General features: G+C 41.9%; 1 protein-coding gene across 5 annotated transcripts in view; it reads right to left on the bottom strand.

Moving 5' to 3' along the window:
• Positions 1-243: 243 nt before the first annotated feature.
• Positions 244-26,437, bottom strand: part of NLGN4X (neuroligin 4 X-linked) — a 280,112-nt gene continuing 253,918 nt past the window's right edge. For 3 of the 5 annotated variants that reach the window (XM_033115472.1, XM_033115447.1, XM_033115456.1), the window contains 3 exons: positions 11,404-11,589; positions 9,074-9,863; positions 967-1,816 (listed from right to left, as the gene is read on the bottom strand). In XM_033115472.1, the coding sequence (XP_032971363.1) occupies positions 967-1,816; positions 9,074-9,863; positions 11,404-11,589 (1,826 nt within the window). Of the gene's footprint in view, positions 1,817-9,073; positions 9,864-11,403; positions 11,590-26,437 lie in introns of all 5 variants that reach the window. The other 2 variants (XM_033115465.1, XM_033115480.1) reach the window with 2 other exon arrangements.

Below are 26,437 nucleotides of genomic sequence, written 5' to 3'. Positions count from 1 at the left end.
CCGCTATGTGACACCACATCCTGCTACAAATGAAACGCGTTACGAAACCCCGTGTCTTCATTTACAAGTAATTAAGAAAAATCCTCCTAGATGTGTCCCAGAGGAAACAGAGGTGATATGACTAATGTGTATATATATATATATTTATATACATACAGACCACAATGGAAAGCGCAGTCTTGCTAAAAGCTCTTTCAAACTGAAAACACCAATAAAAGCGTTTTTTGTTGTTTTTTGTTGTTGTTGTTGTTTTGTTCTTTTTTTCTGTGTGTGTGTGTGAGTGTGTGCGTGTGTGTGTGTTTAAACTCACAGCTATATACATCTTTTCTTCTATTTTTACAAAGGTTCTTAAATATAGTTCAGACTGGCAAAACCTCTCTTTGCACAGAACTCTACGTGTGTTACTGCATAGTCAGGTCTTTTATTTTAATAATAAAATTCTACTTTTCTTTCTCGCTGGGTTACAGCTGCATATGCTGGGTAAAAGCCCACAGACTCTTTTCTTCACTTCAGTAGAGCCATCTGTCCTATGGCACATAGAGAACTTTTATTTTTATTTTTTTTGAAATTGTAATTTAAAAAAAAAAAAATTAAGCATCCCTGGCTAAGTTCCAGAAGTGTCAGCTTCTATTGTTACGTTGGTCCTTGGAACGGCGATGTCCAGGTCACACTAAAGGATCGCTGGAGTGGCGGAGATCTTAAAGCAGTGTTGTAACAGCAATGTATACTTTTCACATTTCATAGGGTCAGAAGTTGATCTGGTCATACTAGGAAATGCCAATGGGGTGGGTCCACAGCGACATGATGACTGCCCTTTTGCTTTTTATTTTATTTTTGTTTTCGTCCTATGTCAGCGGGAGGAAAAACATTCCTTGTGTGGAGAGTGGAGATGTCGCTTCTCGTTTTCGTTCTCTCTTCCACGTTGCGGAGGGAGCGGCGCAGAGGGAAGGGAAAGGAACCGCAAAGCTATACTCTAGTGGTTGAGTGCCCGTGGGGTAAATTTGTACTGTTTTGTCCTCCGCTGAACGTATTAAACGTGTGCAAAGGTTGCATCCCCGTCAGTGTGTTTGGAATCATGGTGATGGTGTTTGGTGTCATAAGTGGGATGTCATCCGGGGACCGACGCAGCGTGAGAGTGTAGTCTGGCGGGCAGGTGAGCCTCAGCGTGTCATGGGCCTGCAAGGATTCACACTCGTGATCATGCTCCAGCTGTTTCATCTGCAGTGACATGATCTCTTCGTTCTGGATGTGAGCGATGTCATTTGTCGTGTTTCTCTGGGGACTGGGGCGCCGGTGGGTCTCGTGGCGCCTCTTGTCTTTCTTGTAGTACAGCGCCGCGAAAGCCAGAATGTTGAGGAAGAGTAGGGAGGCCCCCACGGCAATGGTGACACTCAGTTCTGTGGAATAATCCCGCTTGGTTTCAATGAGGACGGTGGTGTCCTCGGGCCCTGTTTTGTGTGGATCCTTGGATTGCTTGGGGTTATTAGCAGGGGTGATAGCTGGGCGCTTGGTGGTGGGCCATATTTTGGCAGGAGATCGCCGGGTGCCGTAGGGAAAGGATGTCATGTCAGGAGGAGGGACCTTGGTGGTGGTGGAGACATACTGGAATATCTCATTCAAGTTGTGCAGGTGGGGGACGAGTTCCAACCAGAACGCCACTTTGGTAGCTCGGTAGTGATCCCTCACTCTGGGCTTCAGGCCGATATGCAGATACAGCTGGTCCTTTGGGTTGTACTTGGACCAGGCCACTTCCTCAAAGCGATTGGGTTTTGTGTGAATGAACTTGGTGTCTTGAGGAACAGGCTGATTAGGGTCACTGGGGACAGAAAGAAGGGACAAAGAGAAAGAAGGTCACATTGGTCCACGTTCCACAAGGAAATCTTAAAACAGGAAGTTACGAGTAGTTCATCGCCCATACGTATGGATGTGCACAAAATACAAATGTAGCAACAGGTTCCTACTGCTTTACTAAATCCCATCTTACCTGGATTTAAGATACAATTCCTGATGGCAGCATTATGGCATTTTCATCACCTTTCTACTGTTTTTAAAACGGACCAAATTATCTTCAACAATGAAACAGGAGAACGACGTCTTGGCAGAACTTTTATGAAGCCGCCTCCACCCTCTGTCTGCATACCTGCCAGAAAGCTGGGGGACCCGAAGGTCCTACTTGAAGATCTCAAGTCTACAGACATTACCATGCATCATGCAAGATGCAAACAAAATACAATTGGCCAGCAGGATGTCCTATCTGCTGAAGAAAGGACTTTCACCCGCAGTCTGAGGCAGTTGAAATCATTTCCAGGTATTAAGCTCGGCAGCTTCCTACAGCTGTGAAATCTTGAGCAAATTCTTAAGCCTCTTTTGGACTTATCTTCCTCATGTAAGAGCAAATGAGAATATTGATACTGGATGTAAGTGATGAAGGTTAAACAGTCACCCTCAAATTCCTGGCACATAGTAAGAGCTCAATAAGTTACCTTCTTCTGCTGATATATACATTAGAACACCTAAAATTTGCTTAGGGACCAAGAGCTATAAAGTAATATTCACCCACAGTATATACAGTATATACAGTATATACAGTATATAGCATATGCTGTGTAAAAGGATACTGCATGCCACAGTACATACGTGTATATTATATACAGTACATAGTGAATGCTGTGTACAAGAATACTGCTACCACAGTATATATGGTATATTTTATACAGTATATAGTGTAATGCAGTGTAAAAGGATACTGAATACCACAGCATACATGGTATATTATATACAGTATATAGTGTATGCTGTGTAAAAGGATACTGAATACCACAGTACATATGGTATATTATATACTATATATAGTCTATGGTGTCTAAAGTATACTATATACCAGTATATATAGAATATGAAATACTGTATGTAGTATATGTATATAGTATACCACATTGTATACAATAGAGCATATACTGTACATAGCACATGCTGTATAAAAATTATATTGTATTCCACAGTGTATACTGTATATTACAGCATATAAATGTATAAAATTATACTGTAATACCACATTACATATTGTATACTGAAAACATACATATGATATATAGATATGATTATACATGTGGCATACGAGAAAAAGTTTTACCTTTAAACTCAAAGCACACTCACTTCAGTGCTTTTATTTTACTAATGGGATCCAAAATAGAGAATTACAGGTCCTAATGCCATGAGATTCCTCATTTATGCAGTCACTTATGAACATTAACCTACTGAAAAACAATCTGCTTTTTATTGCTTAATTTTGAAATTCTTATATGTTTTTGGAAAAGTGTTGGATGCGATACAGCACCTTATGCTTCCTTTACTTGTGTTTTCTAAAACTAATTTTTTGAAAACTTCCTGTGTAACTGGAATCTGCCACAGCCACATGTTTCATTGATTTTCACTGTCTGCAAACGACAGAAGTTCGTGGGGCTTCCTCTCAGTTTTGTCATCGTTTGATCTCACTGAGTTGGTTCTGTTCACGGTGGCGCTCTCTTATTAAGGAGAGGTCATCTAGGAAAGCGTGTTCTGGTCACACTGGACATTAGGTTATTTTTGATGGTATTCTGTGTACACGTGAAAGGTAAAGAAACACATTCTCTTTGTCCTCAAAGAACACAGGGTTTGGGAAATCCAGATAAGGAAGCTTTAGCCTGATACAATCTATCTATCAAACTTCTTGGGGACACACAATCAGAAGCGTTAAACCAAGATAAGCTGACAGAGTTCATGAAAGCCCATCATTTCACCTTGGCCAACATGGCACAGGCCGCAAGATAATCGAAGTGGGGTACCTGTGTCCCGTTGTTTTGTTTTTATTTTTCAGAATTCACCGCAGCACACGATGTCTTAATTCCCATGACTAAAATTAAAGATTATAATGATTAAGGAGAGGAAGAAACAGACATATCTTCCCTCCCTAGTAAAAGCCTCAATGCATAGCTTCATCCATATTCCCCAAGCCCTAATACAGACCTCATCAACTGCCATGTTTTATTTGCAATGTTTTATTTGGCAGTGAATAGTTCAATGTGTTTCCAAGGTCTTGTGGCACCCTTTATTGGCCAGAGATAGGTAATATGACGTCTTTAAAGATATCAGTGAACGCGGATACGCTCCATTTGATGGCATGAGGCATTCCTGTTTTAGGTGTACTAAACAAAAATCGTAGGTGAGTATGTGTTACTGGACGTCTTGGAAGCAAACCAGCCCATATATCATGTGTTACACGTTCACCGACTCCTATACAGATGGAGATGTTCATTTACTCAGATTACAATACTTTTTGGCAATAAAGGCCACTTTTAAAAGCAGTCTCATGCTGCCTCGCTCTCTAAGCTATATTCCCTACTAAGTGCCTCTTTCCTGCTTTCCACAAAGCTTTAGCAAAGGTTGCAGAGAAATGAACCATAGAATACCAGCAAATTCAAAAGTAGAGATGGCATCTGAAGCAAACTAAAGATCTAAGTAAACAAAGTAAACATATTGAAATATATGTGGGTTTTATCACCTATCTTATCGTACACATATGTTGGTTTATTAGCCATCTTGGAGCAAACTTCCTGTATCTGCATTCCAATCGCGTCTCAGGTCTTCGATATATAATGCACAATTGGATTGCTTCAAGTACATTCACTGGTATTATCTTCTATAGAGACCCTCGTTCTTTCCTCTTTATCCACTTCTGCCCACACAGACCCCAAACTGAACTGGTCCTTGATCAATGAGCTCTTGAATTTTATCGGCTCTCCAGGACCAACTCTGTCCGTCCGATTCCCAAAGAGACTTTTACACAACAAAGATGTTCGTTCTTTATAATGGTTTGCAAACCTCGGCATTCGTTTTAATTTTTCCCTGACATTACCTCTCATTGATCAAAAGTCTCCAAGTCAGCCTTATTTCTACACGACCACTGAAGGTTTTGACCTACTTGTCCTCTTCCAACATTGGTTTGGTTTCATCTTCTCACCTGGATCATGGAAATAGATTCTACCAAAGAATTGCGTTCGGCCCTCCCTTTGTCTCTCCTCTCTCTCTCTCTCTCCCCCCGACCTCATGCCTTCCAAGTTCCCATTCCAGCATCAGTTTTTCAATGCTCAACAAAAATCCCTAACAAAAACAAAACCTATATGTTGGCACACCACATATATGTACATTTCAACCTAGACATAAGGTCAGATCTGTTCACTTTAAGGAATATGAAAAAGAAACATTGGGTCCCACTGCATCTTGGCAACCGTACGAACCATTGGAAATGTCAGGGTGCTGCGTGTGAGAGGGAGAAGGCTTGGAATTCCACCAGATGGAAATGGCAACACATGTCCTGGTACATACACCCTGGCCCTGTCTCCACAGCAATGTGTTCTGATAGTTGTATGGTGAGAGCTTTTAAATCCAACTCCTGTCTCTAGTGCCTACAGGAACTGTTACTGGTACTCAGACGTGTTCCATCCTATTCCGTGGGTCACTGCCTGCGTAGGTGTTCTGGAGAACAGAGTTGACCCTCTCACCTCACAGAGTGCCATCGGATGTGGTTTGCCCTATGCCGTCCCCTTACTGTCACCATTTTGGCTCCCTGTCCTCACCTGGACCATTAAAGCAGCTCCCTGGAGGCAAAGAAGTCCTTGCACATGGCTGGTCATGACACTCCCCTGTTTAAAACAAATAGCTAGCAAAGATGTCACCCACTGACAAACACCTGCACCACTAGACTCAGCCCATCAGCTCAAATCCCTGTACTCCTGTGAAATGAGCTGCCACTGAAATGGTTTCCCTGACAAGTCACATCTGAGTGAGTTCCTTTAAAAATGGTGAGTCATTCCAACGACCTTTACAAATGAAGTACGACAACGCACTGCGTGGATAGCCCCACATCTCACTTCAGTTCTGCTCCCCATGGACTCTGCAGGCACAAAAATAGCCCCTGTTCACATAAAGTCCAGACTCTCCCACCCGACCCCCAAGGCCCTCCCTCATCTCTATCCTGCCTGTTACCTCAGCGAGATCCCTCCCTGAGGGTTTGGACTGCGGTCGGAAGGGAGCTATTTCCCCCAGCTGAAGTCTTTGCTGCTTCTCCATCTGCCCCCACGACATTACTGGCACCATGACAGGGAGAAGCATGATGATTAAGCGAAAACCACGGACGGCCACGTGAGGATATCTGGCCTGTGATTCACCCCAGGTATCCCACGCGTCCACATCTTTCATGTTCCCCAACGAGGCGCTAGAACCACAGGTGCTCGGCCAAGTGATTTTAGGAAGTAGAGTTATGGCATGAAGAAGCACTCAGTTAACGGACCAGTATTTTCAACCCTGCCTCGGGTGTCCATTTGGGGCTAGGCGTGCTTTACCATCTCAAGACACATTATTTCCTGTATCCCTTCTTTCCTTCCTTCTTCCCCTTCCTTCCTTCCTTACCTTGCCTTTCCCTCTTTCTCCCCTTCCTTCCTTCATCCTTCCTTCCTCCCTCTCTTCTTCTTTCTTTACTTCCCCCTCTCTTTCCCTCTTCCCTTCCTTTCTCCCTTTCCTTTCCTCCCTCCCTCCTTATCTATCTATCTATCTATCTATCTATCTATCTATCTATCTATCTGTCATATTTTAACCAAAGAGAGAACATCAGCTTCAGAGCCTCTGGCAGGCAGAAAACCCAACAAGACTTTAACGGCTTTGTGTGGATTGCACCGTTTTTAAAAAATGGTTCCATTAAATCCGTGACGACTGATGCTGGCTTTCCATTCAAGAACATCGCATAAAGTTTGTTTCTAAAACACGTAAGGGGAAAATATGTGGGTTGAACAAAACTAAGCAATGATGTAGTGTTTAGATGTTCAGTAAAGAATGACACCTTTGGGTGATGGTGGGAAAAGCCCCAGTGAGTCTTTTTGCTTCGTGAGCATGCAATATGTTGCGAGGGCAGACATCACATACTTAGTTCTGTGACACGACTGGGTACAGTCCTGCCTTTAGAAGAGGTTATGAGTTGAATCCCTCCCCAAATTAAGATATGCCGACATCCTAACGGGATTTCCTTATTGGGAACTAGGGTCATGGCAGGTAGCATTGGTCAAGTTCACATGAGGTCCCACTGAAGTAGGATCCACTTCTGAAACAATATGACAGGTGCCCTTATACGAAGAAAGCCACAGAAAGACAGAGACACACAGGGGACCAACCATGTGACAACACAGGCAGAGGTTGCAGGGAAGTGGCTGTGAGACACGCAACCCCAGACACTGCCAGGAAACCACCAGAAACTAAGAGGCATGGGGACAGTGCCGGTTTGGGAACTTTGTCACAACAGCCCTAGGAATCCAATAAACAAGGGTTACTTAAAAATAGGGGTGGGCGTGACTTTAATCGTCTTTAAACTGTCGAGACAGGTAAGCCTGTGCCTCAAGGCATTGAGGATTCTCCGTTCCTCTGCTCCCCACCCCAGGGCAGCCTTTCTGAGACCAAATGTCTCAAACCTGAGAGTTCAAAGTGGGTATCTATGCAACACACGTTCCACTCAGGAAACACGCTGTACTTGTGCTCCGACTGCAAAGCATTCTGAAACCACTTCCCAGCAAAAAAAAAAAAAAAAAAAAAAAAAAAAACCCACTTGGAATCGTGAAGCATGATAGCTGCTAAGCCTTAGGCATGGAGACTCTCAGTATCCCCCCAAGCTCCCTCTCCCTAGAGCTGCCAGGGGCTCAGGCTCTGCCCTGCGGGGCTCTGTGAGAGCCAGATTCCAGCATCTGGCACACAACGAGAAGGTGACCCGAAAGGTGATGGCCCTTGGCCCTCGGAGCCAGTGAAAGCGTCTTCACTTTCACTTCAGTGACAGGCTCAAAGGGAAGAACAGGCGCACACACCAGGGAAGAATATGATACCTCATGAATTTCCACAGCCTGGTGATGCCACAAGAGAACGTGAAAAGAGGCCATGATATGTGAAGCTACTTAAGATGCTGGGAGGCTTTTGCCTGGATTGTTTGCAGACAGTGCGCTCAGTACAGCGTTGCTGGAGCGGGTGGTACGTGCAGCTCTTGGAAATTTTCTATACATTTAGCCAATGAGGTTTCCTTACAGACAGATTTATATTTTCCTGTCAGATAGATTTATCAACGTATATATACAGAAGGGGCCAAGACAATGTACACACATTTTAAGCAAGGAAAAAACTGCATTAAAATTGTAATACTCAATAAATAACGATATCAAAAGATGACTACAAGTCATGTGTATACATTTTTTTGGCACCCCTGGTATATAGATAAACATATATCAATATATATGCACATATATATATATTAAATTTATATTTACTTATGAAATACATGTATAAATGGTATAAGCTATATAGAAAACCTGCACATATAGAGAAATAGTACACACACCATTTCTCTGTAGTTAGGAGACTTATTTTATATATTTACATATGTTTTTAGATATATGTATATATGTTTATATATGTGTCCTTTATACATATGAATATAAGTAAATATAAATTGCACATATATGAAAATATATATGTGTGTATGTATGTGTATATATGTGTGTGCATATATGTATAAATGTATATGTGTGTATATATATGTGTATACACACACACACACACACACACACACACACTATTTCTGTGTAGTTAATGTGAGATCTTTTTCATACCCGTGGCTACACAAGAAGCACACTTTACCATATGGCACGTACAATTCGATAACCCCATTATTTACCAAGTAAGACAAGATCCCATGTAGCCTTGAAACTCCACCATCCGCTTCCAACAGAATCACCCCATATGTCTGAATCCTGCACCACTAGGTAGCAGACAGAATTTCCAACACGCAACCAGCACTGTCATAAACATCTGACTTGACAGAAAACAGTTCTGTCAATAAACAAAACACGAGGTCCCCACCGACGGGGAAACGATGACTGTCTTTGTGGGTGCACTTGTGTGCGTGCCTGCACAGTGTGGTCCATGCACGTTCGGAAATGACACTTACACCGAGGACCCCGACAGACTGAGCCCTGGCAATCACCTGATTTGGGGGAGAACATACCCGGTTTTGGCGAAATTCGTCCAGTACGTCATGACCACAGCGCTGAGCATGACATCATTCTTGGAGAAGTTACAGCTGAAGAGCTCGGTGGGTCCAATCATGGGGATCCCAAATACATAGGGCACCTCGTCGCCGTGGGCCGAGTCGGCCCAGCTGGGCTTCATTTCGCTTTGGCAGTGGTGGTAGAAGGCGTAGAAGTAGGTGGGAGAGCCGTACTGAGCGTGCAGGTCCGCGGTGGCCACGGCGGGGGCCACCCACTGGTGGTCGGTAAAGAGAGCGACCAAGGTCTTCCGTCGCGTTTCGGGGTTCTCCTTATCGGCCCAGTCCGTGTACATGAACTTGATGGTCTCCCGCAATGTATCCTTTCCTTCTGGATAGCCGTAAAGGTTATCCACGAAGTTGGACACGGAGAAATCAAAGTCGTTGGGGGTCACGCCGTCCTCACTGTCCACGATGCCGTCCACAAACTTCAAGCCTTCCCCTTGGTTGACGCCCAGCATGATGTCATAGTTCAGGAACTCCCCCTGCTCCATCAGGATCTGGGGGTCGTCTGGGATGACGTCACCATCGATCACGGGACCGAAGGAAATGTGGTAGGTGGCTGGCGTGATGGTCTGCTGAATGAGCTCCTTGTAATTTTTATTCCGAAGGCATTCTACCATGTCCGTGGTATCCAGCATGTTACAGCCGACTTTATCTGCCAATATCCGAGTGTACTTGGCAGGTTGGTAGTTTACTGCCCAGCTGGACAGGGCGGTCCCACTCTGGATGATCGCTTTCTGGAACAGACCTGCAGGTGCAAAATTGTGCACATGCAAATGAAAACCCGCAAGACAGAAAAGCAGCTTTGACTTTGCAAAGAAGGCTCTGATTGTGTCGCGGGCATGTGAATTTCTGGGTACAGAGGCACTCAGCTCATTCAGCATCTCTTTCACTCGATTCCACCTCGTACTCCCCACACCCCCTTCCTCCTCCCGCTGGATGTTGGTTTTAAGGGATGTTGTTACACACACACACACACACACACACACACACACACACACACACATTGTGTAAGAAAATGAAACTGTATGCACACATTATTTACACTTTAGCATCGGTGGTGAAAATATGTGTTCTCTTTGTCCTCCCACCATTTGGGGTAGTGTGTGCTTTTCCATCCCAGATGCTACAAACAAAGCCTGTCAGAGGAATCACATCCCCGGTTCCCTAAAACCACCCTTTGTGCCAAGGAGAAGGTCAAAGGTTATTCTGCCTCACTGAACACGCCAGGTACCACTTCATTGTGGGGGGACGATATCTACTGAAATCAGCTTCAGAGTATAAATTCACAGATGTATTTCTATTTCCACCCTGTGTTTCAATATATTGGAGGAATTACAATTTTACAGTTAAATCCACTGAGTTGGCTGTTCCTAAAGAAATCCTTATTCGAACGCCCAGCTAATCTGTAGTTTTTCAAAACAATCATTAATTTCAAAATTGCTTCCGTGCAAAGCCAGACTTGTGTGTAATATATTCTGCTACATTGTGAAAACTTCTGTTTGGGGACAAACTTGAAAACTCTTGGGCAATAGTTCCGTGTGTGAGGAGTCAGATTTGAGGAGTACATTTCTGTGTAGGTTAAATATTCCCCATTGCATGAGTCTCGTGCATGGGTGCCCAGAACTTTATTTTAACAAACTTTATTTTAACTCGGACGGGACAAGAGATGATGAGCAATAAAAAATCAAAGCATTCCCGCCATTTCCTTGGACTCCGACGTGATCTGAGGCGTCAAGAGGTGATGGAAGAAGAAAGCAAAAAGCTACGAGTCCAGAATTGACGCCCTGTTGATTTTTCAGCTCCGGTGTTCACGTTGTTCTGGCTTTGCCCAATGCAGCATCTAAGGTACTCGGGGATTGGCTTCCCGGTGTCTATAATTCTATCAAAAACATGCAAGGGCCGACTTGTGTGTGTGGTTCTCAAGATTGGAGGTTTTAAAGTGCTGAGGTCCGGATTGGAGTTATTGAAGACATTCATGAGTTAAAACAATCAGACTCAGAAAAAAAGGTGCTACAAGTTACTTCCCCTCCCCTCACAATTATTGTCCAAGGCTGAGGTAGCAGTGTGTGTATAGATCGATGTGTGTATGTAGATATATCTACACCTACTCACACACTCACACACACACACACACAACGTTGTATGTCAATTATGTCTCAATTTTAAAAAATGGAAAGAAAGCAGAGTTAGAAGAGGACCAAGGGTGGATACATGTTATTCTGGAGACCCAGGCTCAAATCCCGGTCCTGGGGGTCACCTGTCCACCAGGCAGATGCCTTCTTTACCTTCTGAATAGTGGGACAAGGTCAAAAGACTGACACAGGAAGCTCCCGCGCCCGAGCCGAAGATGGTCACACGTTTGGGATCGCCACCAAACGCCCCGACGTTCTCCTCAATCCAGCGGAGCGCTTGGATCTGGTCTAGTAACCCATAGTTGCCCTTGGCTGCCTGGTCACCGGTACTCAAGAACCCTACAAAAGAACAGAGGACATTGTGGGTGGCCAACTAGAAAAAGCACAGGAATATTATCCCTGCTGTTTGAAAAGATAAGTGCTTTATACGCTGTGCAGTCTTCTCCCCGTGTGAGAAGCAACACTGTAGAATGTTTTTCATCTGAGAAGCAACCGTGTAGCATGTTGTTCATGGCAGCGAGGATTACGGTATGTAAATAATACTTACCATGGTGATTGTTTCCGTTCACACTAGGATACAAAGTCTCACCTGTGGGTTTGTATGGGTCTGACCTATCGGGCATAATTAACGTAAAATCATTATAACATGTGACAATCCCAGAGGCTATAGGTTTTACTGGATTCCAGTCATCACACCAGTGCATATGTGCATTTTGTTTGGAAAGGAAGCTTTTCGGGGGCAAGGGGAAGTGTGTGTGTGGAGGGGGGATTTGTGTGCTGGTATCTGTATGTGAGATTGTGTGCGTGTGTACAAAAGCAAGGAGATCAGCTTTTCCCCCATTACATTTCCCATCGATATTTTAACTCCTTTTCATGCTGACGTTTCAAAGTAAATTACAGGCATAAGGAGATCGCAGTCTTAAATAGCTTAGTATGCACGTCTATTTTGCTATATAGAAAAAAATATCACGGTTAAACACTAACACTTACCATTCTTTACTCTCAGCCAAAAGCCAATGCATGTTGAAATCTCCCAGACTGCCCCCAAAAGCATGGAGCCGTTACACTATATTTTAATAAGCAGGAGGATTCTGGAAATTGAGGGACCAGACTTCTTCACTGAAGGCACCAAACTCTTAATCCCTCCTTCAAAGCTGCACAAAATGCCATTTGGGCATTTACTGTAGCACAGTGATCAGTATTAAGCATCCATTTCGTTCGCTGTTCCTTTCCAATTGCCACTGGATGGTGACCTGGAAACACTATTTCCCTCTGAAGTGTGAAGCCATTTCCGTAGTGAAATATACACTCTCCTACTGAGAGTCAACCCTGAACACTTTCTGAAGCACCCCCCCCCCCCCCCCGCATTTAATTGGTTGCGTAAACTTTAGTCCCTCCCCGTGTCTGAATCTGCACTGGATCAGCCTTCTAAACAGCAAAAGGAAAAGTCTTGAAATGCTTTTACCACTGCACCTTCTTACTTGCCCCTGCCCCCAAATACCCAAGAATCACATTTTCTCCTTTCTGTGCCCTTTCCTTAGTCCTAGGGACGCTGTGCCATTCACTCGTTTCAGTTAATGTGGACGAAATTCCAGGGCCACCTGCTGCCGTGTTGACGTGACTGATTCAAGGCCTAAAATAAATAACATCACCCAGCAGCGATTCCCCCAAACGTCCCTAACCAAACCAGTGCAAGCTGCTTCTAAAACCTAGAACAAAAATCGTAAAGGACGACGCCGTATACCAGGAGGGAATCAGAAATGAAAGGGCTGGGGGAAAAGAGAGCGGCAGGAAGGGTTTTGTTTGTTTGTTTTAAAATTACAATGACCAGGACACATGGCGTGCTGGACCTACACACACATACAAGGTGACCGCTGTACAGTGTGCACGTGTATGGCTCATTCCGCCAAGTCCAGTCATGTCCTAAGTTTTTAGGGACCCATGTGACATTACGTATGAGGAATGGGAACATGTGGCCGTTACCAACCCTCCCTTATTTCATTAGCAATTACTAATTAGCGTTTCCTGCCAACAAACGTCCTGCGGCTGCAGCATTCATCACTAAACCTTTTACACAGTCTCTCATAGAATGAATCATGCTTTGCTTGGGTGGGAAGCCTCTTTCACACAGTTTTATGTGTAACACGGGCTGAGAATGGCCGTGTGGGTGCCGTGTAATAAGCATGACAAGCCGCTCTTTCCCCATGAAGGGAAGAGGTGATTCATTTCTAAAGGCTCTCTTAATTTTCTGGCAGAACCCCTCTGTCTGCAACACACCCCTCCTCCACCTGCCTCTCTCAGCACTTTCCTGAATGGCTTATTCACTTATTTTGTTTTTGCAGAGTGCAACAACACCTGGTGAGCCACTTGTCTTCAGGAAAACCTGACCCTTGTCACTGCTCCCGGCGGCAGGCTCGTTGATATTCCTCATCCTGACCATCCTTACTTCTTCTCCATCCTGTGGAAAGGTTATGTGGTTCTGAATTCCTTCCCAAAGTCCTGATGGAAACAGCCCTCCATGCACCTCTGAAGTGGAGCCAGTGAACTTTTTTTTGGAAGCTGCTGTTTCCATAGTTTCTGCTTTGGAATCTTCATTTCCTTCAATATCCAGAGATTTTTTCCCCCCTTGTCTCTTAAATGATCAACGAGGCATAGTTTCCGTTGCAGATACAGAATTCTACAGGCATGGCATTCTACGAACCACAAGGGCAGCTAATCTCTTTGTAAACAGACACGCTACCAAAGAGGGGTGCCGAGAGAGACAGACGCATCCTCAGAAGTCTGTTCCCCAGGAGAGCACGTGACTGGCCACATATGCTCCAGGTGACTTCACGAATGGGGTCCCTACACTGGCTGTCCCTTGAGATTGAAACAAGCAGCGCCAGGCACGCTCGGCTCCAGACTCTCTCAGCATACCAGCTGATGAAACCTTTGCTGTTTGAGACTTTCTGTCCCTGCAATAAGGCCTGTGAATGAGTCCTCTACCCCAGCAATCGAAGAGTTAGTGAGAGATACAAAACAGACAGAATTCTAACACAGTAGTGAATAGGCTGAGACAAGGTTTCATTCAAAGCACTGGAAGGAACAAAAAAATACAGACACACAAGAGATACGCTCATAGGTTGAGTGGTAATGCACAGGATGGTGACTAATTATACTGTGTTGCCTGTTTGAGAGTTGTTAAGACAGTCGATCTTAAAAGTCCCCAGAAAAATGTATTTTTTGTAACTATGTATACTGACGAATCTTATCTAGATTTGTCGTGGTGATCATTTTGCAACACATACAAATATTGAATCATTATTTCGTACAACTGAAACACATATACTACTATGTCAGTTAGACCTCAATAAACAAAAATGCAGTTCGTGGAAAATTGCCTAAAAAACAGAATTCACATTTCCGCCTACATGAACGAAATAGGTATCATGAAAAAATGAGCCGTGTATTTATTCACTCTCAATATTGTTGCTACAATAGAAAGTTTCAGGTTTTTATGACAGGAAATCCTATCCAAAGTTTTCTAGTTCTTTTGAATTGTGCCATAGGGTTTCAGGTCACATGGCTTTCCAAGCACTGTGAGGCAGTGGTAAGAAACCAAATGGGAGCAGAGATGGTGGCCCCTTTGTTCATTTGTAATAGGACTTGAAAGCCACAATCCAGAAGCTAGTTCGTTACATAAGCAAAGCAGGCATCTTTCTGATGACCGTTAAGCAGGAAAAAAAAAACACTCAATAACATCGACTAGCTCAGAGCTCACACCACCTTTTTGTACCCAGAAATAATCCCGAGCTTTCCAATGTAGGTTTTCTTTGGCTTACTTGGTACACAATTAAGAATACGTATAGTGTCAGGTGGGTGTTAGACGAGTCAGGGGAATCACTTCTTAAATTATACAAATGTCTAACCACAGTGCTGTACAGCTGAAATTGATATAATTAATAATAGTGAACGTCAACTGTAATTAAAAAATTAAAAAGGGGGAGAAAAGGTGAAGGGAAATAACAGGTCCAAATTCCAGGTATAAAACAAATAAGTCATCCTGTGACTATATGTATCGTAAATTACAGTTGACATTCTAATAAAAAAACAACAAATAAGTCACGGGGATGTAATGTACAGCACGGGGAATATAGTCAATAATATTGTGACAGTCGGGTACCGTGTCAGATGGTTGCTGGACTTACCATGGCACTCACTTGTTTAGGTCTATAAATGTTGAATAACTATTATGTATACCTGAAACTCATACAATATTGCATGTTAGCTACATTTTGATAAAAATATTTTTTAAAAGATTGTTTTAATTTTTTTGAAAAATGAAAGGATCTTCAATAATACACACATGTAACAAGAAAATGTGACGGTGCATAAAAAAGAGAACATCGCAGTGGAATGTCGACTGTCAGTGAAAGAAAGGGGACTGGAAAAGGGAGATGTTTCCCAGGTGTGAGGGAGGATACACGGTGCACACAGCCTCTGTGCTGTCACACACACCTGTCCCTTTGCTTGAGGGCACAGACCACGCTGTCTGCCCCATGAAGTTCTCAGTTATTACACAGACTGTTCACACGGCTCTGAGATTAGCTTTTCTGTGACGTCCTTCCTGTGTTTCTTTCCAAAGACGGCTGGCTCTCGGGCCCATGAGTCTCACATGTTCTCACCTGCCTGCTAACTTCCACCACACACACGGGATGTCTTTCCTGTGACTGGCTGTTGTCCTCCTGAGTGGAAAAGTACTTATTAAGGGCTGGGTGGTAATGCTCATTATCGGGGGGGGGATTGGGGGCCAATAGCAAGGTTTGGTCAATTAACCTTTAGCTAAACGCACAAGGATTGTTTCGAAAGCAGTGAGAATTTACCCAAATGCTTTTGCAGGCAAGAGGCATTTCCAACAAGACCATACAGAGTAAATTAAAAAGATGTTCTAGCTAAAAAAAAGAACTCTGTGTGTGTGTGTGTGTGTGTGTGTGTGTTTGTGCACGCGTGTGTATATGCATATCTATGTATTTATCTATATATACTATATCTAAATCTATAACTATCATATCTATCTATCTATCTATCTATCTAGCTATCTATCTAGCTATCTATCTAATGATGATATAAAAGGATAAAGCATACTTTTAGAAGCTTGCTAATTTTTTGGGTCATTTTAAAACTATAGTCTAAAAAAGCGCACCACGAAGCCTTTTCTCCACATCATTATAATTTTGTTTAGTTTAGCAAGTTACAGCTTCCCTGAATATCTCAAACAATCACTGAGGTCTATTTCATAACAGGATGTAGCTTACATTGTCAGAGAATGTAGATCTGGTGGTTTTCTCTGGGTTTTATTATTCTGTTTCACCCAAGACACAAAACCAGGACCACACGTAGGTGATTCAAAAAGAAAATTGACACTTTGCACATTTTACTGATAACTTACATAAAGTAAGTTGCTGGCCAGAAGCCTTCAGATATTTCTGCCAGAAAAAAAAAAAAGAAAGAAAGGTCTAATTATAAAAGAAGTGGTTTGGCTAAAAACGCAACAAAGTAAAACAAAGTTTCACACACAAAAAAAACAAAGTTTCACACACAAAAATAAAAACAAATGAAAGGATAAAGAACAGCATAGACTAATTTCACTATCACCCCAATGGTTTCAAGGTTACCGAAGCTGATGGACAAGGGCAGAAACTGCTAAAAATAGGGACTCAGAGGGAAATGTGTTCAGTGCCTTACCCAGGAGCCCTGTGTCACAGCTCCAAGACATGTGTCATTATCTGACCAGGAAAAGGAACCAAACTTCGCACGACCAAGGGAGTGTTTTTCTAGGTTCCAGAATATTCAAAATGGGCAGAGTGTCCCCGTAGGGTGGTCGTCTCAAGACTTTGGTCTATCATTCGTCATGTCATTGCTGAACCTGCCAGCTGCTGTGGAAGGACAGCACACGGAAACTTCCTTTCCTGCCCTGTCTTTCATCACCAAGCCCCACTGCTCTTCATAAAAAGGGAGGACGAATGGGGAAACGCTTTCTCTTGCCAGAAAAGAAATTCCAAAGTCGATTCTCTCTCTACCGTCTCCTTCACATGCCAGAAATTGTAACCAAATGTATACTGAACTCAGGTGCCTGGAAGTCTCTGCTTCTTTTGTGTCTCTGATATAATCTGAGTTCTTTGACTTTTGGGGGAAAAAAAATGTATGGAGTACTATATTCTTATGCTGCCTCAAACTGTCCTTAAATTGAGTAAAACTAAAACTAAAAATCAAATGATGATATACATATAAAATATACATACACGTGTGTATATTGTACATTTTGCTGTCTTCATCATTTCTAAGGGTACCATTCCATGGGATTAATTAATTCACGATGATGTGCAACCATCACCATTGTCTTGTTTCCAAAACGTTTACATCACTGCAAACAGAAACTCTCTAAGTAGGAGGCAAGAAGTCCCCATTGGAGAGATACTTTGAATCGTGGGGTCAAGAAGATGCATGACCCACACCCTGGGCTAAATCCACTCAATGAGGCATGTCACCTGAATTCAATGGCCAATGCCACCCCCACTGTTCCCACTTGTAATGGACTGAATGGTCTTGTCCCGTTGCCCTTGCCCAAGTTTCATACGTGGATGGTCATGATGATGACAGGAGGTGTGTTCTGTGAGAGGTGATTAGACATGAGGTGGAGCCCTTATCAATGGGATTAGTGCCCTTAGAAGAGGGACCCCATAGAGCTCCCTCACTCCTTCCACCAAGTGCGGATGCCACAAGACGTCAGCAGTCTGCAACCTGCCAGAGGGTCCTCCCCAGAAGCTGACCATGCTGGAGCCCTGACCTACCAGCTTCCAGAACTGGGAGAAATAAATGTCTATTGTCTATAAGTCCCCCAGTCTACGGGATTCTGTTACAGCAGCCTGAACAGACAAAGACACCACAACTGCCCTCGCTGGCTAAAACACCTGAACCTACGTTTCTCCAGATAAGAGACGTTTCTGCGGCTAAAATGTCTGCAGTAGGACTCAACATCGAAGACCTTTTAACATTATTCTGTTGTTGTGGTTGTTATGTCATCTACCTTTCTTCACATCAGTAAAACAAAGTGGTTACCTTAAGGTTGCAGACGGAAGAAAATGACGACTAACAGAATACCTGGTATCTAATTATTCAAGATTGATTTTAAAAATCAGCTAATATTCCCACCTCAGTGAGGTCTCTTCTGTCCACAGCTATTTGCTGAATGTAAATCACAGCTGGTTTTCAAAAGGAGGGCTCTGAAATAACGTGGCATAACGTTCACTTTCCAGGAAAGAGCGTGTTACGTTGCACCCATGATTTTCATAGCTAAATTCTACACTCTTACACACTTATATACTTTCAAAGCAAGGAATAAAATGAGGCCAATTATTTGTTGACCATCACATTTAAATAGAAACTTCAAATATTAGGGTGGTGCAAAAGTAATTGCGGTTTAAAAGGTTAAAAATAATTCCAAAAACTGCAATTACTTTTGCAGTAAACCTAATAATATCCAATCACTTTACACAAAACACCTTGTAATTTACAAAGCATTTTTACCAAAAAGTTCTTAAAATAAAAAACAAGTTCTTATTGTATTGATGCTGCTGAAATTGAGGATCCTTTCAGTTACCAATATTTCTGGTTTCTTGGGTTATGTCTGTGACTAAGCACACATATTATTTTAAAAAGCCTTGGGTAACACCAAAGGGTTCATTAGTAATGATTAGTTCACCTCATTCTCAGCCAGGTTCTTTTAACCGCCTCCTTCCCTGGTCCCAAATTGCCTACCCAGTAAACTGGGTTAAAATGTTGTTTTTCTCCCCCTTCCCTGTCCACATTAAGCATCTGGAAATCTTTTAAGAAACACTCATGCTTATAAGCCCCAGTGGTAGAGATTCTTAATGGTTGTTTTTGGGTAGGATGTGGGCACACGTAGTTTTGAATACAATTGTACAAGTAATTTCAATGAACAACTGATGGGATCCACTCGTCTAGAAAGCAAATAGAAATAATAGCACTGTCTTTTCTGTAATACAATTCTTCTTTTCATTTTCTTATGTCCCTGATACCTTAGACAAATCAGGTAAGTACCCTGTGGAGTAGTGTTTCTCAAACACAAAGATACACAGTGTCCTTGGCAATGTGTTGATCTTCTCTGGCAATGTGTGTGGGAAGAAAACGTCATCGTTTATAATATGTGTACACGTATTATATTTTTAGAAATGTCACACTTGTCCCATTGTGGCCAATGAGGGTCCCTCCAGCGGACTTTGGGGGTCCCTGTGCTTGTAGTGTGTCCTTGTTTCATATTTACACTTATATATATCTACATACACATGTACATACAAAAGGTCAGACAATTCAGTTCGCGAACTTAATTGTCAGACTCTGTGTGTGTGTGTGTGTGTGTGTGTGTGTGTGTGTGTGTGTAACTCTTACTAATAATGGGTTTATTTTTTTAAATCACTTTCTTTATGTTCTTTCACAGTCGAAATGTGTAGCACTGAAGATGTTTCAGCAAGGAGATGAGTTAGCACATCACACCTAAAGGAAAGAAAACGGCATCTGACATGGAACTCGGGTAGCTCACACATGAGGTATTTTATAGCCTCACAGCCACAAAAATGCACCAAGAGGAGAGCGGCTGAGGTTCTGCAGCCAACCTGTCGTCAATTATACTTTGTGTCGCAAATCTGGGAAACTACTGGGAGCAAATTGTGTGTGGAGATACAGTGCATGTCAACAAAGTTTAAGAACCAAAATCATTAAGTATTAAGTTTGGAACTCTGCTGAAAGCAAATATTTCTGTTTTATATATGTTTTCTAACAGGTGGATAGCATAGCAGAATCAATATGATTCTTGCCCTTCTCCTCATAATTGTTCCAGGGGGAGCTTACCTACTTTTATGGAGGTAAAGGATAATTTATATTAATTCTTGCAGCACGAAAGGGAAGCCTTATGTAACGTGCGGCTCCTGACACAACTTGGTGAAGTTGGCAGGAGCAACCTGTCTGATGCTTCCCCAATCGTCAATCTGTTAAGAACCCCAGGGTGCATCTCCAGGGTATCACACAGGCTCCAGTTTTAAAATTCGCCATGCGCAAGGGAGTTTTTCCACCCAGATGTCCCACGCTCCCGTGAAACCCAGTGTGTCTAACATGAGCTAAACAATAGGTCTTCTTCCTCATGTGCTGTGTCAATGTTGCAACTATGTTTCCAGCTATACAGGTTGAAGCTTTCGAAATCATATGTTTGCTGCCCTTGCTTCTCTTCTCAAAATCTCAGTTTGTGGATAACATACAGGTTGAGATGATTTTTTTACCCTGGAAGCATTTATTGCATCCATCCCTTACTTTCCATGCCCAGACCCACAGCAAAGATCTTAATCCAAGCTCCCCAGTTACCCACCGCTCCCATTCCACATTTTCCCAAATGCCCACACTTTGTTTATGGTCCTCCTTACACTAAGTCTTGCTTACAATTTATTTCCCTCACAATTCTTTAATAGACGTTCTACAAACAAGAATTAAGCGCCGAATCTTGTCTTTCAAAGCCATATACACACCATCTTGTTTTCACACCTAATATTTGTTTCCTATCTGCCCTCTGTTCAATCAGGTTAGTCCTAAATGATGTGTTCTCATACTCACGTTATGTCCATTTTTATGCTTTCATTAAATATATGTCAAATGAATAAAAACATATCCTTTCACCAGGGTAGAGGTGGCCCCATCTCCCTTCCAAAGAATCGCTTTTCCAGTATTAGGGTGATTTGAGTGCAGGAAAGGGGACAGGTAATGATTGACAGATGGTAGACATGATTCAATTTATAACAGTGCACACATATTTTATGAGCTTGCTTGCTAGATCCATTTCTTTACCAATAGATGACGGACAGCGGTCTTTCTGAAATGTCATTCACCAACAGTGCAACCATGAATGTAGCTGGAAAATGTGGTGTATCTCCTACAGCAGACACCATGGGGCAAGTGTGCCCTCTGGAGCGCACAACAAGTCTTTTGTTTAAAAAGTCACATTGCAATCAACAATATCTGAAGTGATTTTAATGTACACACCCTTGGTTGTCATGATGGCACAACTGTCATTATGAATTATTAAATATGTCAGTATCTGTAGTCTAGCTATGATATAGGATGATAAATGAACTAAGTGAAATGCGAAGCCCTGCGCATTCAGAATTCATCTCTGGAACAGCTCGGTTGCCTTTCAGAAACAGAGGAAAGCCCTTTACAAAGTTTTCAACCAGTGACGAAATCGTAAGGGGGGACATTTATTTTCTGGGCTATCTTCTGAACTCAGGTATTAACTAACCACAACCCATTAGGTCTGCAGGGATGAAAGAAGTTGCCAGACAGTGAAACATTTTCCATTTCTCACTCTACCTAGTTATTAATAAAACCCCTTGGGGGAGAAAGGTGCAGATTTCTTTGGAAGGTTTTTACCCTTTCTTTTAATAGGAAATAGACATGAGACAAAGTAATACAAACAGACACAAGACAAAGTAAGAGTAAAGGTTTTTCCTGCTCACGAAACCTATTTGTGAGGATGTTGTCAGGTCAGAGGAAAGCTCTGCTGGACGGAGAACCTGAGGGCCAATATGGGAGGCTACCAGCTTCTCGTGGCTACTTAAGGCATTTGCCATTCTGCCCTCGCCCCGGCCACACTGCCAGGGCCTGACAAAAGCAAGGGAAGGAAGCTGCCTCCTCCCAGTGATGCTTAACTTAAGAGTTTAAAGCTACATTTTGAGGGAAACGCTATTCTTACTAGATTTTCAGTTCACCGAGTCATCATCTATCATTGGTTGTATGTTTATATGAGAAACACACAGGTTTGAGCCCAGCCTTTGAAAACAGAAAATCCACAGTGACAGCAAACGGTGATGGCTGAGTTTATTCTTCTAAAGAGATCATACCTTCAAAGGGAAAAAATAACTAAACATGAATACTGAAACACACACACATACACACACACACACACACACACACACACACACACTTTCTAAACAGAAAATTGTCTTCTACTTGATATATAACTATTGGAACGGACTGATGCAGAAATTTCAATAGACAAATAAATTCAATGATTTCTTACATCAACAGAGCAAAGAGAAAATTTTAATGAGATTAAAAAAAGTCTCAATGAAACAGATTTAAGAATTTATAAATATCTTATCAAATTCAGAAATAGAAATTAACATTTGTTACTCTGAAACACGTCATTTACCAGTATCTTAATCCAAGTATGATACATATAGTATAACATTTAGCTGACTTTCTTCCAAAGAAAGAAAAAGTGAAAGATACACAGTTTCATTTCTACTTAACACTGTATTCAGATGCCCTAGTCAGCTCTGCAAGAAAAATACACACAAAAAGAGGTGTGATAGAAAATACTGATAATAAATAGTAGCTATTGATATTGGTAAATCATATTATCTATTACGTATAAAACCCAACAGAACTTTAAAAAAATTTAAAGCTAATATAAAATAAAATTGAATGCAACTGTAACGGAAAAAATAATTTTAAAAAATCAATGATAAAAAAACAAAAAAAACTAATGACATTTAACAAAGTATCTAGAAAGAGTACATACAAAAGCCAATATTATTTCTATATATCGGCGACAGAGTTTAGTGAATGTTTTTTTGAAAAAGATGTCATTTGCCAAGGCAAGAAACTATAAAAGAAACAATACAGTTGTGGAGAAAATGTAAAAAAACTACATGTTAAATTTCTTCCTGTAAAAAATTTCAAAAAGTAAAATATTTTTTTGTAAAAAATTTCACAAAGTTTCAAAAAGTTCAAGAATTCTGTATTCAAAAACAAGTGCGTTTTGTATGTAAATTGTATATTTAAAAACACACAGAAGTTTACAGTCCCAAGATTAAAAAAACCAAAGTAAAATACTGACAATACCTAGAAAAGATAAAGAGTAATAGAAACTCACATGCTGTTCTTGGGAAGATAAATGTGCCCAACCATTTAAAAAGTTTGTGACATTTGCATGTTTTTCTACATATGCACCTAAAATATGGTTCAGTAAACCTGTCTAGGTAAAGAAATGTGTGCGCCTTTTCAACGGGAAACATGTACAAAATGTTTATAGCTGCCCTGCTTACAAAAGGTCAAGCTAGAGTCAATTTTCCATTTCAGAAGAAGAGTTAACTATTTTGTGGTATAACCATAAAAGGCAGTTCCCACATCCATGGCATCAATGAGCTACAGCTGTAACCATCACCATGGTTGAACACCAAAAACAGTGTTCAATGAAAAGGAAGAATATACAATGATCCAATTGATAAAAGATCAAAAACAGCCTACACCTAACATATGAATAGGGTTGTGCTGGCAGTGACAAGTCTGTAGAAGTAAACTTTAGTAAAAGAAGGAAATGATAAAAGTCAGAAGGGTTATTACCCTTAGGGTGGGGCCAAAGCAATACAATTTGGAGAAAAGGCAGGGATCCAAAAATCTGCATGTTCTAATTCGGGTTCATGCTGTGATTAGAAAGAAAGATGTTCATTTAATTATTTATGTCCATGTATGAAATAGTCTCTAATAATAAAAAAAATTAAATTGCCTTCAAAACCTGGAAGCAGGACTGCACGAAGAAGCTCGAGATATTAAAAAGATAAATCCATTTTGTTTTTCAGATCAAATCCAGAAGTACAAAAACCAGCATGATCAACCTTAGATTTTCTAATGCAGAGAAACCACTGGGTTTAAAAGTTTGCAGTCATTAAAATAATGGTTTATCTGGAATGAAGAAAAACGGCACATTTTCTAATTCTTTCATGTCGTGCCAAATGCTATTTCACAGTCACCAGAACAAATGAATCTAAATAATTAAGTCTCAATTAGTATTTATGAAGGCATTTATTAAAATGGTTTTTAAAATTATTCTACCATTTTCGGTTGCTACATATGAAGAATGTATTACTTGTTATAAATGTTACCAGAGGTTTCCAGACACGGCTGGACACCTGGGATGTGTTTTGCAAGAAAACTCCTGGCTCTCCCCTCTGGAGATGGTGACCTCTTGGCTCTGCTACTGGAATGGGTGGATAGTTAATTATTCAAATTGCGAGCATAGCTAAGAGCAATGATGCAGCTTCTAAAGGAACTCCTCTGTGAGTACAGCACTAGCTTCATAAAATCGCACTCTTATTATTTTAACACCAAAAAGCAAAACTCATCTTAGGAAGACAACTGACTTCCATCGTATTCTTTATTTAATCATGAGTGGCAGAAGGCGAATTCCAAAAGATTATTAACTTGTTCTCGATGGGCTGGGAGTTGAAACATGTGGAAGAAAACACCCAAAAGGTAGTTATGAAAAGGGCTAGAAGTTGTTTAATTTGGAAGACTTATCTTCCCATTATTGTGATAAAATGCTCCCGGTTTGTCCTCAAATCACGGGCTAAATCTAATGAACACCACACCGCACACACACACACCTCTGCTCAGAGTTGAGTGGATTTCTGTATAATCCAGGAAGTAGTTGAGTTTTTCATGTTTTATGAAAGGTGGGGGGAAAAAAACTATTTACACACGGAAATAGGGAAAATTGGCTCCAGAAATGACCATTCGATGCTATGCGAGAAATTTGCAGAGGTGTGTGGGGAAGGGTTTGGGTTCCACTTGCAGTGAAGCTTGGAGCTGAGTCTGTAAAGCTACCCCCACTGGGAGAACAGCAGCTAGGTCTCTTTTACTGTTGGCTGAGTTTATGTGCTCGCACGGGCCCCCACTGGTCCTCGATAAATATGTGCTGAATGAGTGGGTTTCCAGCACCATGGAAGACCACGAGGATCTCCCGACGGCACAATTAGGTAACTGGAAATACCGCAGGTCACGTCACGTGGATTTCACCTTGGAGTTTGGACACACTATGGTCAACCACCAACCTGCAACACCTGGTTCTCTGGGAGCTGAGCCTTTTTCCAGAATCACCAAAGAGAGTTGGTCCAAGTCCGCGGTACCTGTAGGGCTGCAGGGTTGCAAATCCCACATCTGCCCTCCGGGACTGAGACACTCATTTGCTCATGACGTTGGGCTTACAGATAGGGTTTGGGTTCAGATTTGTAGTTGGGTTGGGTCAGGGCTTGGGTTCAAGTGTGGCTTTGGGTTACATTTCAGCGGAGTATGAATTTGTGCTCCTGTCTAGGTTGAGGGTTCATATTCAGGAGTCAACGAGTGAAAGGTAAAGGGTTGAAGATCAAGAGTCAATGGTTAAAACTGGTTTTGAGTATGAATTCAGGTTCTGATTGGATGTCGAGTTGGGGCCAAAGGTCAACGTTAAGACCATATCCACCTTATGGACCGGGGGGAACGGTTAGATCTACAACCAAAGGTTACGGTCAGAGGCTCTCTTTGGGAATCGGGTTCGGCGTTTAAGTCAGAGGTCAATAGTCAAGGGTAGTCAAGGGGCCAAAGGTCAAGGGTAGCTCAAAAATTTACGTTCAAGTCAGGGGTCGGTGTTTGGTTTGGTTTGGACCAAGTTTGGGTTCAGCTTTATGTTGGGTAGGATTGAGCTTGGGTAGGATTAAGCTTAAAGTTAGGGATTGAGTGTGAGTCCAAATCCCCGTTCACTGTTTGGGCTCATTGGTCAAAGACACGGCCAAGATTCAAGGGGTGAAAGCCCAGGGCTTAGTTTCAAGCTTCTATCTTCTGGTGAAGGTTGGTATAAGGTTTAGGTTTCAGAGTTGGATTCTGGTTAAGTTTCAGTGCCAGTGTTCAGGTCAGGGGTCAAAGGTCAATGTTCCACATGGTAAGAATTAGTGTTCGGAGGCAAAGGTCAGGGGTAGGGCCAATAACCTGAATTTAGTTCAGGGATAGGTTTTCACATTTGAGTTTCGGTTTTTGCAGACGCCAGTTGAAACGTGATATATTTTTGTTATGGTCATGAAATATCCACTGTTTGAATTTAAGCATTTGAACCATTTTTACAGGTGTAATTTGGTGGCATGAAATACTTTGACAATGTCATACAACTGTCACCTCTATCTACTTCCAGAACTTTTCCAACATCCCAAACACAAACTCAAATGTTTTCTCCTTCTGCATGTCTATTTAAATACACATGTATGCATACACTCTATTAAGTTGGTGCAAAGGTAATACAGTTTAAAAGGTTACAAATAATTGCAAAAACCTC

The sequence above is a fragment of the Rhinolophus ferrumequinum genome, chromosome X (assembly GCF_004115265.2).
Source record: "Rhinolophus ferrumequinum isolate MPI-CBG mRhiFer1 chromosome X, mRhiFer1_v1.p, whole genome shotgun sequence".
Classification (NCBI taxonomy): domain Eukaryota; kingdom Metazoa; phylum Chordata; class Mammalia; order Chiroptera; family Rhinolophidae; genus Rhinolophus; species Rhinolophus ferrumequinum.
This window is presented reverse-complemented; position numbering and strand designations above follow the sequence as displayed.